We start from the raw sequence: 15,162 nt of genomic DNA, 5'->3' as shown, positions 1-15,162 counted from the left end.
TGAGTCTGTAAGCCCAGTGTTCATTCAGTTTTCTTTAGTAAGAGACTGAAGTGGGGCTGCAGCACCATTCACTCCCTAGAAGAAATATGAATGTTTGCCTGTCTTGTGATCTATCCTTCCTTTTGCTTGGGAAATGAAACATATGGTTCCCATTTTGGCCTTTGACTTTACCAGTCCCTGGGAAGTCAGACAGATGGACAAGATGGCAGGACAAGTACAATACAACAGCAGGACAAGTAAAATAGAACTGCAGGTAGTAGTTTCTTCACCAGGATGTAGCCTCACAGAGTTTTCTTTGTTTTGTTTTCCAGGTTCCCGTAGGAAGCAGTAAACTGTGCTAGCCTTTGCTTTTGTACTGACTCTTCTGTAGCAAATGTTACTGGAATTGCCAGGCAACTTCCTTGATTCCTGACCCGATGGGAGGCCCACTCTCCACTTCCAGGATCATCTCTTTAAGTGTCATCATATTAAGGAAAATTACTTGTTTCAGTTTCTTACTCATGTGTGATGACTGAAGCAGTGCAGTATAATCTAGCTGCCACTGAGCTGTGCAAATCAACCAGCTGGCTTAACAGCTCCTTCATACATCCTTTTGAGGCTTTCCTTCTATTTTTATTTTTAATCTTTGGCTGGAGCTTTGACAAATAGGACAGATTGAGATGCATGTACAATGGAGAAAAAATTGAAGAAGTGAGTTGGGTTATGGCAATGCAGTGAAACATCAGAAGTACAAGTCCTTTCTGTATTAAGATGGCTTAGCAAAAAGAGTTGTAACAGGAAATGTGTTTGTTCCTGTGTTGGATAAGACAACTGACCTAACCTGACAGTCATACTAGGAAGGAGAGTGCATCTTCAAACGTACACCAGCAAAGGCCTGACTCTGGGACTGGTGACAAAGAAATTGCCTATGGAACAGAATTTAACTGCTGTATTTCTTTCTAGGGTTTCCAAAAATCTGGATAGAGTGTGTAACTAGGCATTTAGCTCCAGATATAGGATAGAACAGTTAAAAGGAAGACAGTTTCAACTGAGATTAGACCTTGTGTGCATGCTAGGGAGTTCAGGAAGCTGTGAGTTTTGGTTTGGGAACTCATATATGTCTGAATGGACCTCTGTGGTCACCTACTTTGAGCTTCAGTGTGGTAGAAGCCAAGGAATTTCACCTAAGCCAAGTAGGGTCTTCTGTAACTCCTACCTTGGTTGCTGATGCACTTGAGTACACTAGCTTGTATACTGAACCTGCATATGTCTTGGAAACATGGGGCTGAAAGAGGGCCACATGGGCATTGAATTTAAAATCTGCAGTTACAGATAACTTGAGCTGGTTTTGAATGGTCCACACCATGCCTGTGCTGACCGCCTTCCTTCTACAGTGCTCCATTCAGCACCTCAGGCAGACTCCAGTCAGGAATAAAAAAATTATTGCTCTCTAGGGCTTAGCAGGGTTCACAGGTTTGTTGTCTATATAGATTTGTCCATGCAGTGCTTCCTCTCTTCCACTTTGATGGCTTTCCTCTCTTTGAAAATCATTTTTCTCTTGCACAGCCTTTTATTTTGGCCTCCTCTCATTTCAATTCTTTTGTCTTTTTAATAATTTTTTTGCTTTTATTTTCTGGTGTATTTTTAAACTACAAAGTTGAACATTTGGACACTGGCTTTGGAGTCTGTTCAGCTGGTACAGGCGGGTTGTTCATGTGCCAGTCCAGTAGAGAGCAGTGAGTTTGGCTGCCTTGCCCCTACAGCCCATCCTCCTTAGGGCCCAGCACTGAGTCTTGTCCTGTCATGCTCTTTGTTGTCTGCCAGCAGCTGCAGTTCTGCTGCTGACTCTGCAGAGGAAGGGAGACAGAGCTGTGACTTTACTTGCCCTCACCACTGATCTGCCTGGGGAGAGAGCCTTGACAGCTCTCTGGACCCATAAGAAACTGGAAGAGAGCATGGCTGTCTACTGTTTCTCTAGTGCACAATTCAAGTCCTAAGGCAGCTGTAAGGCTTTAACCTTGGCCGTTGTCCTTGGTAGGATAGTCACTGGGCCAAATCTCTAGAAAGACAGGCCAGGGTTTTTTTTGCATAAGTTGGAGGGGCAAGTTTAATGCCACAGCACAAACCCATGTCTTCCCTTGACCAACAGCTTGAGAAACTTCCATCTCTTACCCCCACTGGCCTGTTGGCAGCAGTTCAGTATCTATGAAGAACCACATGACCTCAATAGACCAGGTAGACACTATCCAAAAACCTTGTCACATAGGACTTTGTGCATCAGCAGCATCCTGCTCCCTGCATACCCTTGCTTCCAGACTGAGAGCTTACTCGCCTTCTTGAGTTCTTAAGTGACTTGCAAGGTCTTGCTTGCTTGCTGCTGCTTCTCAGGAAATATCCCAGCCAGCAGCTAGATTTTACTGTCCTTGCCTTGTTTTCTCTTCTCGTTCTGTCTGTGTTCATTCAGAAGTGATAACATTGTTTAAAAGGATCCAGAAAAATAACAACATAGATCCTGTTTTTCCTTTTTTTTTTTTTGTTTATTTTATAACTTGGCCCAGTGTGGCAAACTCATCTACCGAGATTTTATTTTATAAAAATTTATTTTGTATTTCATATAACAGTCAAAATTTCTGCTGCTGAAAATTCCATTTCTTTTTTTCCTGTGGGCTTTTTCCTTCCACTGCCATCAGAGTAATTATTGTTTTGGAATGAATGCCTGGTACAGTTTTATGAATTAACACTTCCTACAAACAGGCACTGCTACTTGTGTCACCTGGTGCACTTGTGACAACTGGATGGGGAAAAGTCCTGCCAAATCAGGAAGTGGTTGAGCTTTGTACTTGCTGTGCTTGTGGAAAACGGGTGACCCCTTGCAAAAGGTAAAGGGAAATTGCCAACCAGGAATTCAGCCCTCTGTGGGCCTCTCTAGCTGGCTATGATGGACTCTCTTGCACTGCAGTTGGCTGATGTAACTCTTGTCTTACCCTAATTAGAAAAGTCATGAAGACTCTGAGCCCCTGAAAAACCTGTTAATTCAGAAGGGATGCTTGGTAGTATCCAAGTTGTTGACTTCAATGGGAGTGAGTAGAAATGATGTGAAAGAAAACTCTGGTTGATTTAGTTTGGAAGCTGGGTAGAGTCTGAAGAACACCTCAGTGCCTGCTCTGTGGAGCTGCAGGCTCTTCTTAACGGCCTCCTTGGGCCACTCAAACTCTCCAGCCATGGCACCAAAAGACAAAGAGCCCAAGGGAAGGAGCATCTACTGCTTCCTTGGATGCCTTTAGGAAGTGCTGAATGCTTTATGGGCTGTTTTGCTCTGTATCCTCCCTTCATCCATATCTTTTTATTCTTACTCTCTACCTTTATTCATGTGCTGTCCCTTTTAAGTGTTTCTCCTGTCTTATTTTTCCATTGCCCTTGTGGAAAGGGGGGCCCTAAGGTTTTGTTAGAAGGGGCTGACACCTGTAGAGAGAGAGAAATGATAGAAATGGTAGCTGAGGAAAGCAGATGGTGAATGGGGTATAAACAGAACAGTTGTTCATCTGATATACATTGGGGTTCTGATACAGTCATACAGGTTAGAGACTTCTTGAGGCAAAGGTTGCAACAGGACTTATGTGTTTAGTGACCCCTTTTGGAAGGGAATTCCATGGTCCCACTGAAGTCAAAAAGAGTTAAGATCATGGTTAAACAAGGAGCCAATTCCTCTTGGGTCTCAGCAGCCACTGTTCTGCTGAGAGCCAAGAAGGTGCAGCTGGTGTAGGTGAGATGCAAAATCAGCACCTGGTACATGGGTCCCTGGAAAGAGGCACAATGAAGCTGATTTTTTATAAAGAAACAGAGCGACATTTCCTTCCTATGACAGAAAAGTGTTCCAGTATCTCTGTTTTTTCCTTATTTTCTCTTGCCAAGTTTTAGTAGCTTTGCCTATGGGTTTGCTCCAGATTTAGTAGGATGTAGGAGTCCCTGCTGGGACCCCTGCCCGGATTGTTCAGGTCTTGTATACCTTTCTCACTCTGTGCATTAACAAGGTATCAGGCACCACATGGAAAATTCATCTCCATGAAATCCTGGTACTTCCTAATCTTCGTAGCTGGCACATCTCAGGCACAAGAGCTCTCACCACCTCCTTGCCTCCGTCCAAAGCACAATGTCTGCCGAAGAGGGGTTGGGTGAAGCGGAGGGATCGTGCCTTACCCGCAGGGATACTCGATATCTTCAGCAGGCTGATCTGAGTCGCCTAGCTATGAAACACTGTCTTAATCTGGACTGTACAGCTTCCTGCAGCAAGAAGCAGTTGTTGTCACGTGGATAGATCCAACAGGTTAATTTCATCTTTTTTTTTAAAAGAACTTAATGGTTTTGAACTTGGTGGGGTGAGAAAATATCAGCTCTTAGGGGATAAATGAAATCTCATCGTTGAATTTCTCCTCTTGGGGAGGAAGGATAGAAGTTACAGATGCTGCAGTCTGCTTCACTCTATAAAAGGGATCTTGTATGTACAGTATTTTTATATCTCTGCATTCCCACCTGTCAGGATTTGAATCAGAATTGATTACATTCTCTGCTTATGGGAAAAAAATGGATTGTTATTTTTACAGTCCTAGACATTTTTGTGTTTATTTTGTGCCAAATTACACCCACTGTTACATTCTAGTATTTTCATTCAGTTTATTGCTGTGGATCAATGTGTATATTATATATTTTTATTATCAAGGTTTTTATTTTAATTCATATTATCCTGTATACAAGCTAACTGTGGATTGCTAATTTATATATATAAAGGGGAGCACTTGGAGACAGTGTGAGGATTCCCCTACTTAGTTTACACTCTTGTAAGTTAGCACAGCCAGTCCATGATACTCGTTTCTTCTTGCACAGCACGATCTCCTGGGGGTCTGTCCCCCTGAGCAGATGGCTCCTTCTGTCCCTCACAGCAGCACTGTCACTGCAAGACTGTATGAGATGCAATGGGAACCAAAGCACAGCTCATAGCAGGGACTGATGGGCAGCTGAGCTCAGTGCTATCCAGCTCCTGGCAGTGATGCCAGGGAGGGTGCTGCTTTGAGGTTTACTCTGCTCTGTATCCATCTCCAGATGATGGACAGTTGGTTTTGCCCCACTCTCCCAAGATGTTCAGGGCTTAGTTTTGCAGTTGCTTTGGGAGGTGGGTGTGGGACACAGGGCTGAGGCACAGTGGTGTCCCTCATATGAAGTATACCACAGGCAGCTTGACTTATGTTTGTTGCAGAGGACAGGCATAAACCTATAGAGATCCCAGTTTGCTGTACTCCTTAAATGTGCTGTAGCACATTTGTGGCTGTGCAGCACTGCTGTGGAGGCACTGGCTCTGCTGCACACGTATGCCCCTTGGACTGCTGTGCCCAGAACAGGCTGTGGGACATGTGTTTTGTGTTGAGAAAGCTGCCCTAACCTCCGCATCTGGGCTGGAGGTATATCAGCCACCTCCTCCCCATCAGTAGCACAGGGCAAAGCTTAGCTGTGCAGTTTGGGCTCTTCCAGGAGAGTTCCAGAGAGGACAGTGACACACACAAATGAGTATTTTCTACTTCATGGTAAACAAGTTCCACTGTATCAGTGTTCACTCTAAGTAGACTCCGTGGTCTGTCTCCAGCTGCATCTGTGCACTGCAATATAGTTAATTGCCTCAGAGAAATAACTGCAGTTGTCTCATTTAGCTCTTCAGGGTAAACTTTCAGTCTGTTGAATCTAAATATTAGCCATGCGATGAGGTGGATTAGCTAGAAGGCTTAAATTCCTCAGAGCTGCAAGTGTACCCTGGGTTGTAACAGCTAATCCTTAAATATAAATTGCGCACTGACAATAATCCATCTATGCAAGCCTATTCTTGTTTTTATTTTTGACTGTTCACTCTATAATTTTATCAGGTTTGACATAGAACTTCTGAATGACATTTAACCAAAGTATCATGTCTGTGTGTGCGTGTGTATAGCATGTTTTGCTTCATATTCCTGAATTCTCATTGAATGTAAAGGGAACATTGCCTTGCCCCATTTTGTTCAATAAACCGCTGTATTTTGTTACCCACCACATCCTTCTGTCCCTCCATGTGCTTTTCTGGAAACACTGAAGTGGGTTACACAAAAGCAGGAGAAAACAACACTTTGTTCCACGCTTTGTTCTGAAGCTCAGCTGCTTCTACCAATAATTACGTTCTTCCACTGTAATAGATGTAGCAAACAAACAAATTTGTATTTAATTTGATTATTTTATGGACAGACAGATGGAAAAAAGGCTATATAATATCTTGGAAGGGATCTGGACTGTGTCATTTCCTGAGACTGTGATACTGAAAAATAAAGCAGTATAATTATTTGTAAGGGTAGGATGCTTTTTCCTATTTAATTAACATAGCTTTTAAGTTTGCAAAAAGCTTGCTTGAAGATTCCCACAAACAACTTGTACCTACAGTGGTGGAATGGAAGGCAAGAAGGAAACATGGCAAACACCTTGTGACTGACTGCTGTCTTCACAGGCATCGGCTGAGGATGCAGCCACAAGCAGCTCAAACGTGATCTGAAGGCACTGTCATGTCACAAACTCAGTTTGTCACTGAACATGCTAAAATAAAGGAGAGGTTACAAAATACAAACTCTGGATTTTGGACCCAAACTGTAAACCTTTGTTAAATATTTATTTACTCACTTGCAGAGGGGACAGAGAGCCCTTTGGCACCCCAACAAGGGCTGCGCCAGGCTGTTCCTCCATGGCCTAGAAGTTTGGGTTGCAGGGGTAAATGCGCTGACTCCAGCTGTTTTGGGCTAGATTAGGTCCATGTCACAGCACTACCCCAGTGCTTTCAAATGTCTTTACATCATCTTTATCTCCCACCAGTTCCATCTCGAAGTCCTTTAGGTCTTAGCAGTGAGTGGTAGTAGGAATCGGCAAAACAGACGTGGCTGGCAGTGCAGCAGCCGTGTTGTAAAAACAGGGCGCTGAGGAGTGCCAACAGCTCTGCCAACTTAGAACCTATTGCAGCCTCTTGTCTGGAGTGACTGGGTTGGTCTGTTTTCTTTGAAAGGTTTCTTTCATGCCAGCCTTGGCACTTGTTGAAGCATGAGGCTGTGGTGGGAGGGGGTCCAGCTGGAGCCCTGAGAAGCATTGTTCACCTGCTGCAGCAGTGTGCACACAGGGAACTGGATGTCAGAGCCACAGAAAGAACACTGAGGAGCCCCTGGGGACTTTTTCTGTAGCAGAAGACACTGATCTCTGAGTTTCCAAGTTGCACACTGCTCTCAGACTGTGTGGGTGTGGGTGGCCATTTTGGGTGGATCCATTGTGCCGTTGGTGATAGATCAAGGTTTCCCAGGTATCTTCCATCTGTGAAAAAGATAAGCCAGTGGAGATGGCAAAAGGTCACCATTGCTAGATACCCATCAGCCTGACTGCCCACTTGGCTGCTTTGTCCTACACTTCAAGGTAAGCGTTGCAGGTGGCAGCTGCATTCTCCTGCCCATGTGCATGTCAAGATTCTCATCTTCCATCCAGGTCCATGCGGTGTAACCAGGGGCTCTTGCCCACAAAGACTCTTGTGTTACTCATGATTTGGGAGGGCTGAACCTGAGCTATGGGCTACCAGTGGAAGGAACTGCAGGGCTAGGTATGCTCACACAGCTGGTGAATAAACAACTTTTTGTGGACAGCCAGGGCCAAACTGAGCTGTGGTTTGCTGACTCATGCATTGCTCTGGGAGCAGTTGATGGTCGGTGGCTTACCTGGAACTGATGCTCCTCTTGTTCAGGAGGCAAATCATGGCTGCAGAGTGACCCAGAGCCTAAACCAGGTAAGGTATCTGAGGTACAAATTACTGTAGTACACATGCTGTAGTACATATGTATGTACTATTTCCCATTCATTTCCCAGAGACCTGGTGTGTTACAGTAGGCCTAGAGTTGGAGAACATCCCCTCTGCCATGTGAAATCCTGGTTTATTCCTGAAACTATTCTGTCTCAATTTCAATATTGAGCAAAACTAGCCCCTGTATCTCAATTCTTTGCACCATCCTGCTGACAAACAAGTGACAGCTCCTGGCACCAATCAGTTGTCTCAGGTCATGTACATCTCAGATGTACGTGTCCATCATCATGATTTGTTCTTGCAGAGACAGTGATCCTTGAACTCTGAGCCCATCAATTTTACTCTGACTCACCCTGGTCAGAATTCCTGACACAGTTGATGGCAAAAATTAGATTTAGTAAATGAGACCTGGGATCAGGCTGCAAAACAAGTTTAAAACAAGCACAGAACTTGAGTCTGGCAGCTGGCTATTTGTTGAATATCTGTGCTTCCCTGACCCCAGAGAGCCCCAGACAAGCACCCAAGCAGCTCCGCCAAAACCTGCTCCTGTTTCATGTTACTGCTGGTAAGCAGCAGCTGAGTAGTGACACCTCGATTTTCACAAAGTCTGCTTTCCCCTACCACTGCTTGTGCCTTAGTAAGAACTGCCCTGTCCTGCCCTTGTCCCCCAAAATGGACATTCTAGCTCCACCTTGGTGACTCACCTCGTGGCCTTTTGAGGCCAGGCTTCAAACACAGGCACAGCAAGCCCCTGGCTGGTGCTGGGGGCTAGAAATCATGCTACACATGATTTCTATTTATGTATAAACAGCGTAATGCCACGTCACAGGACAACCTTTTTCCTGGCTATTTTAGACTTGGATGGTGTCTCATTTTCATATTTTACTGAAAACACGGTTGACATATGCAGACTGAATTATGAGTCGGGGAACACGTGTGCATCTCACTAGTAGGGTTTATGCCCAGGAGTGCAGTGCAGGAGTGCATCGGCATCCTAGTCTTGGGATAAACAAAGAGCTGGGAGAGATTCTTACCCAAGAGTGCTCTACGCTGCTGCCTTCCTCGACTCTTCATACTCCTCAGGTGCAGGCTGTGTCCAGAGGGTGATGACATTGCCATGCATGTGCATGAAAACAGAGGTTACTTGTGGAATGTGAGTTTTGTCCCAGCAAGGCTGGAAAAGAGCTGATTTGTAGTTAACAGTTGCTGGTACAACAGTTGGAGGTTTACCAAGAGAAGGTGGTGTTTGGGGAGAGGATGATGTCCAGTTACTCAGGGCTTATTCCCACCACTGGCACTGGCTGCGCTGCCACACTGCTCGCTGTCCCAAAAAGTTCTGCTCAGCCTGTCAGGGGACACATAAACCCCACTTAAGCACTTCACTTGAGTATTTTTAATTACTTGTTAATTACTCACAACTGATGAAACACTGAAGGCCAGCCTGAAGGTGCATGTTAATGTCCAGGAACATCCCTCCCATAGTGTGCAGGCAGGTCTGGAGGAAGGGATTGCTTGCAGTCCCCTCTCCAAAGAAAAAGGGAGACATCAAGAACAACTGTTTTTTGGTGAATTCTCTGGTCTGATAGCAAACCCAGCCAGCTTGTCCTACTCGAAAAGTCCTCACCCATAGGAAGTGTGTCCTGTGCACAGACAGAACTGCCACTGTTGCCACAAGGAACCTGTGCGAGTTGGTGCAGAGCATCTCACAGGAGAAGTGGGATGCATTATTGCAGCAGCTGGGGCACAGCTGCTTGAAGTCTGGTCATGACTGTAGATCTGCAGACCTGAGTGCAGCTGTGTCTTATTGACAACTTTAGGACATAAGAGGGACGAGTAGCAGCAGCACAGGCAACTGGGGTGGGCAGGTCTCTCTTAGCTAGAGAAAACTGGAATGTTCCAACAGCAATGGAAGGCCAAGTTGCCTTGGTGCTTGCTCCTCCGCAAACAAAAGGAGTTAAATCAGCTGTGCAAAGATGTAAGACAGTGCCAGTTTACCTCATCCACAAGAACAGTGAAACAGCTGATCCCTTCTGTTCTCTGTCTTCTACATCTAGCTGAGAAGAGACCCTTGTGGGTCCTAACTGACAGGGGTGGCCCCCATCAGAAGCAGGTAAGCCAAGAAAGTGTGGCTTTTTTTTATCTGTGGGTAGCTGGTCTTGGGAAGATATCTGCTTGAAGTCAGGATATGCTGAAGTTTGTGTTAATTGCTCTGTGACCTTAAGGTGAATAAAGCATTGCCCTGTGCAGATTTTGACTCAGTCCCAGAGTAGTTTGGCTGTGTGAGTACAGCTCAGGGCTGGAGCTTTCCTGCTCAGCCCGTCAGCAAGGCAAACGTTCAAATATTGTGTGCCACTGAACTCCTTTGGCTTTCAGATAAAACTCCCTCACAGCTTACACTGATACACCTGCACTATGAAAGGGCTCCCAACTCCCATAGAAATGTGTTGATACCTCTATCCCATGCTTACTGAGTGTATGATCAACATTTTCATGTTCCTCACAAGAGTGAATTCAGTTTTAGTGCCAGCCACAGTGTGAAATCCAATTCTTTCTGGTCACAATTTTTTTTGTCCCAAGTATCCTTGACAAGAGATGGGAGAAAAACATGGAGATTTACCTAAAAATCCAGCTATCCCTTAAGAAATGAAGAGCAAATTAAAAACAAAGGCTTGAAAATTAACTTGGATTAATAAAGACAAATTATAATAATGTTAGGGAGAAAAAATAAAAAGTCAGGAAGGCAGAAAAATCCTTTACTTTCCTTTTAAGTGATTGCTTTTGCTCCCATGCTCATCCGAGTGCTTGCCTGGGCTCAGGATGCTCCAGCAGCACGTTCTATCCCAGGGCTCTCTCTAGTGGTTGGTTCTAGAAAGGAAAGACTGTACAGCCGCTCACTGGTGGCGCTGCGTCTGCTCCGAGGGGGCTGCATTTTTGGGTGCTGACACTCCGCAGCAGGGAGAGCATGGTAGCTGTGCTCTCCCCTCTCGCCATGTGTTTCCTGTGTGGACCGATCAGGCCTCTGGAGCACAGGCAAATGCAGCCAAACTCCTACCTGTGAGGTGTACAGAGAGAGGAATCAAACCCAAGACAGCTGTATCGATGGTGCTTTAGTTCTGCCAAGTCCTCGAGGTAAAAGAGGTGCAAGTGGGCTGTATTGGATGAAGCCATTTGAAACCCTCCAGAAATCAGAACACACCCTGGCCTGAGCATCCCTTTACACATCTGGATGGGGTCAGTTATTCATTCTATAGCTCTATCGGATTGTTTGCAAACAGATCGCAGTTTGAGAGCTCCAGTTCTGCCTTGCTCCTTTCAGCATACTGCAGCTGGAGACTGACAGCACACAGGATGCCTCTGTTGGGCTGACCAGCAATCTTTGAAGACCTGTATTTTTAAAAAGCTTTTTATATATCTTGGGCAATGTAGTTGGTAATAGCCATTGCCACCTAAACTATTGCTTGCTTGAAGGGTAGTATTTGGGCAGTTTTCTTGTTTACGGTATTGCATATCTTATATTTATTTCATTATAGTAATTGTGTGCCAAAATCATGGATTTTAATAATGTTGAATATGTGGCACTCAAAAACTTAGGAAATAGCAGAATTTAAAGAACAGAGATAATGCTAATTTGCCAGTACGCATTATAATCAAAGGAGTATCAGGACAGTATTTTTCCCTGGACTCTTGACTCAGGCCCAGGGCAAGCTCATTGCATGCTGAGCTGTGATTAGTGTTGCCACAACCTCAGACTAGGGGTGGCAGCCACAGGAATGCTATTTGCTAGCAATCCAACACATCAGCTTTTAGGACATTATTAAAAAAAAAAAAAAAAAAGCCAGACAAGTTTTAAAGCATTACGTAAAGACAAAGTCAAAACTCCCCAAAGAACAGGGAGTTCTGCTTGATGAATAACACAACCACCCACACCCAGCTCCAGCCTGGAGCCAGAGTCTCCACCACTTTCTCCTATGAGCATCTTAATGCCCCAAAGCAAGTGACTCTCCCTTTTATCACCAGCCCTTCCCAGCTTGCTCTCCTGGGAAAAGGCCTTTTCACACTTAGAAAGACACTTGTTCCCATCCTTCTGACGGATTTGAACTTTTCTCTGCTTTTGTTGTGAGAGTTTTGCTTTACTCTTTAGAGGATTAAAAATTGACTCTTTCATGCTAAAATTAATTCCTAGCTTACCTCTCCCATGTTTTTTGTAACTTTTGTGTGAAATACTTCAACCTGCAGTTCAAATACAGTAAATGGTTTTCTCGGGTTTGCAGTGCTTTGAGTTTTGGAGAATATTGTCATTCTATGGTGTGAATCCCAGAGAAAACTGAGGCTGGTGATTTCCAAAGAAGCTTTCAGTGCCTTTGTGTGTAGCACCTCTACAAAGCTGTACTGGATACCCATGTGTCAAGCAACCTGTCTGAAAACTTGACCTTTCAGCCCATCTTCCAAAGGGGACAGGTGTGGGTGGCTTCTGCAGTGCAGGAGTATCTGGATGGGGTATGGGCTGGTACAGAGCACTGCCCCAGGCCCTGCAGCCAAGCTGCTGCAGTCACTACCTGGCAAGTATTTTAAGTGTCTTACTGAGCCACCATAACCTGTGGAAGAGAGATGTTCTGTAGCTAAACTACCACTTAGTGCTGTGAAAGACAAGAAAAAGCACTTAAGGAAAACTTCTTGCTAAATCATTCCATTTCTGCTGCGCGTGAAGGCAGAAAAGGCATCACTGCTGTGTAGGATATTAGGAAGTTCCCTTGCAGGAATTATCTACATCCCAATGCCTTGGTGCTGTACAAACCTGAAACAGAATCCTTAAGCAATCTTTACCCCAAGTTGCTTGAGGTGCACATGCACAGGAGAGGAGCCTAGCTATAGAATAGCATCTTACTAACCCCAGCTTTTTCTGCTGAACTGAGCTCATTTATTTTCTTTAAAGGCTTCAGAAGCACAGCTGTATTTATATGCCTGAATCCCATGGACCTAAGCACATCAGTATTTTTACATCTAGGGTTTTTTTTTTCCTGTCAGTCTTTATCCTTTACAGCTTAATTGGGTTCTGTGTTACTGAAGGCTGCTTGCTACTTAAAGAGCATTGGAAAGTTGCATTGAAATATTTATGTCCAGTGCATTACTTCATTAAGGAAATGATCTAAAATGAATGGAGATTGAATTATGCCCAAAATACCCTATAAAACTGGATGCTGACTGATTACTTAATGGTTCTCCTGATACGTGATGCATTAGAGGTCTCTGTTGCCTTTAATTTTTCATGGGCTGAGCTCAGTCTTGCAGCAACCCCAGACTGTTGGTTAATGGGATTTCCTTGTAACAAAGATTATCATTCCTTTTTTTTTTTCCTTGACATACATGTTGTTTTCATGATATATGAGTTGAAGTGTCAAAGTATGCTTTGTGCTTGAGAATGTATTTGGGGTCACTAAAGGGATCACTCCCATTTCAGTGCTTGTAAGCTACCCGTTCCAAAAATACTCCTGCAGCTTGGGAGAGTCCTTGCAATGTGTTTTGCCTTTAGACAGGTACAGGTGAGCTGTCTCACAAGTACACTGCTTGTGTAAGAGAATGGTTCTGTAGTTAAAAATGAAAGAGCTTAATTTAATGCTAACCACTCAACAGCATCTTTGGACAGCAGAGAGCTTTTATCAAAGCTCAATTTGGTCTTCAATAACAGAGAATGAATTCTCCCAGCTGTGATCAGCTAATACAAATAGCAATACAAACATTACATGATGCAAAGGAACACTGTTATAGGTCTTCTAGACACTGCTGTACTCACTTCCAAGCATGATGTGCATATTCTTTTCTCCTCTGTGGTCTTCTTTCTCTTTGTTTCATTTGTTGCCTAAATGGCTGTGGGGAAAAAAAGACTCCAAGCCAAATTAGGTAGGAGATAAGATAAGGATACAAAAGCTTTAATGAGCCCCCAGGCTTTCTGGAATACCCTCAGCGCGCGCGCGTGCTCCCGAAATACAGATGTCCACAGTTTTTATAATGATTTTGGTCCAATCCCTGTCCTGCCACCACCCAGATTCTACTCCCGCCATGCCTCTTGGAAATTGGGTCTGGGGGCGTTTTGGGACCCCCTCTTCTTCATCTTCCTCAGAGCACGTAATGTCCTTGGAGACCTTCCAGAACTCTAGGCCTGAAGGTTGTTGGGTCTACGGCTGTATCTTGTTCCGTAGGGTTAGGGTGTTCTTCTACAATTCTACCTTGAAAAAGAGACTAAACAGGCTGTGGAATTTAGGGTTAAGGGTAAAGGGATAATATGCTGCTACTCTAAAATCTACATTTACTACATAACTACTTCTAAGATCTACAAAAATTAAAAAAATCAAAACATCAAAACTCCAAGGTATCACATTCCTTAGGAAAACCACTCTGTCCTTCCATGATAGAGATGCTCCAGCCTATGTGGACTGGACAGGACTCAGAGTGAATCGGGGGACAGCAGAGCTTGCAATAGTGAGCTGGGACCTGGCATGTCTGCCTTGCTTGTAACACTTCTGCAGCACCATTCCTGCTTCTCATGGCTGGTCCTGCAGGCCTGGGCAAACTCGGTTTCTCAGGACCTGTGCAATGCCAGTTTCAGTGCCTGGGAGGGATCTAATCACCCACAGGCAGTGCTGGCCTGACCTTCTGCAGGGCAGGAATTCTTTGAACCTTTATTTGTACAAATGAAAATGTCCAGGATTTAACAGAAATGCCTTTTTTATAACAGAACTTTCAACTCTATTTCCCTTTTGGCCTGTCCCTTAAACTTGCTGTCTCATGCACTAGGAAAATCCAATCCTTGCAGAGTTCATTTTATTAATTGATGCTTATTGGATTATCTTTCAAATCAAATGAGCTTAAGCTGGGTGAGCTGGAAATAAAGAGCATGCAGGGACTTATGGGCAATTCAATTCATTAGTATCCCTTTGCTAGTAAAAAGTAGCTCCTGCAGAGCCCAATTTCCTGAAACACCAGAGATCCCTCTACTGTGAGGGACAGTTGTAGCAGAAAATAGAAGAGTGGGACTCTGGAGAGTTGGGATCACATTCCAGTTAAATGGAAGTGCAGTGTTGATGGGTTGAGGGTACCAGCAGGAGGTGCCTGGTGCTGAGCAAGGTATATGAAATGCATTGCCACCGCCAGACCTCTCCTGGGGAAATCTGGGATTCCAGAAGTATGATTTAAAAGATCAGTATATTGAGACACTTTGGACTCCTCACCAGGAAATGCAGTGTGTGTGGAATGTGCCTGGTTCAGGCTGATATCAGCTTCCATGGCTTGAGGGGACCCAGACGCTCTCCAGGCAGCATCCACTGCACTAGTGTAGCAGTTCTCTG

At 44.5% G+C, this 15,162-nt stretch overlaps 1 protein-coding gene across 2 annotated transcripts in view; it reads left to right on the top strand.

Moving 5' to 3' along the window:
* CCDC50 (coiled-coil domain containing 50) overlaps window positions 1-6,342 on the top strand; it is a 43,376-nt gene extending 37,034 nt beyond the window's left edge. For both annotated transcript variants that reach the window (XM_050307955.1, XM_050307957.1), the window contains one exon: window positions 312-6,342. In XM_050307955.1, coding sequence (XP_050163912.1) covers window positions 312-331 — 20 coding nt within the window. In that variant the 3' untranslated portion in view covers window positions 332-6,342. The remainder of the gene's footprint in view (window positions 1-311) is intronic.
* The last annotated feature ends 8,820 nt before the right edge of the window (window positions 6,343-15,162 follow it).

The sequence above is a fragment of the Myiozetetes cayanensis genome, unplaced genomic scaffold (assembly GCF_022539395.1).
Source record: "Myiozetetes cayanensis isolate MyiCay16 unplaced genomic scaffold, myiCay2020 scf13, whole genome shotgun sequence".
Classification (NCBI taxonomy): domain Eukaryota; kingdom Metazoa; phylum Chordata; class Aves; order Passeriformes; family Tyrannidae; genus Myiozetetes; species Myiozetetes cayanensis.
This window is presented reverse-complemented; position numbering and strand designations above follow the sequence as displayed.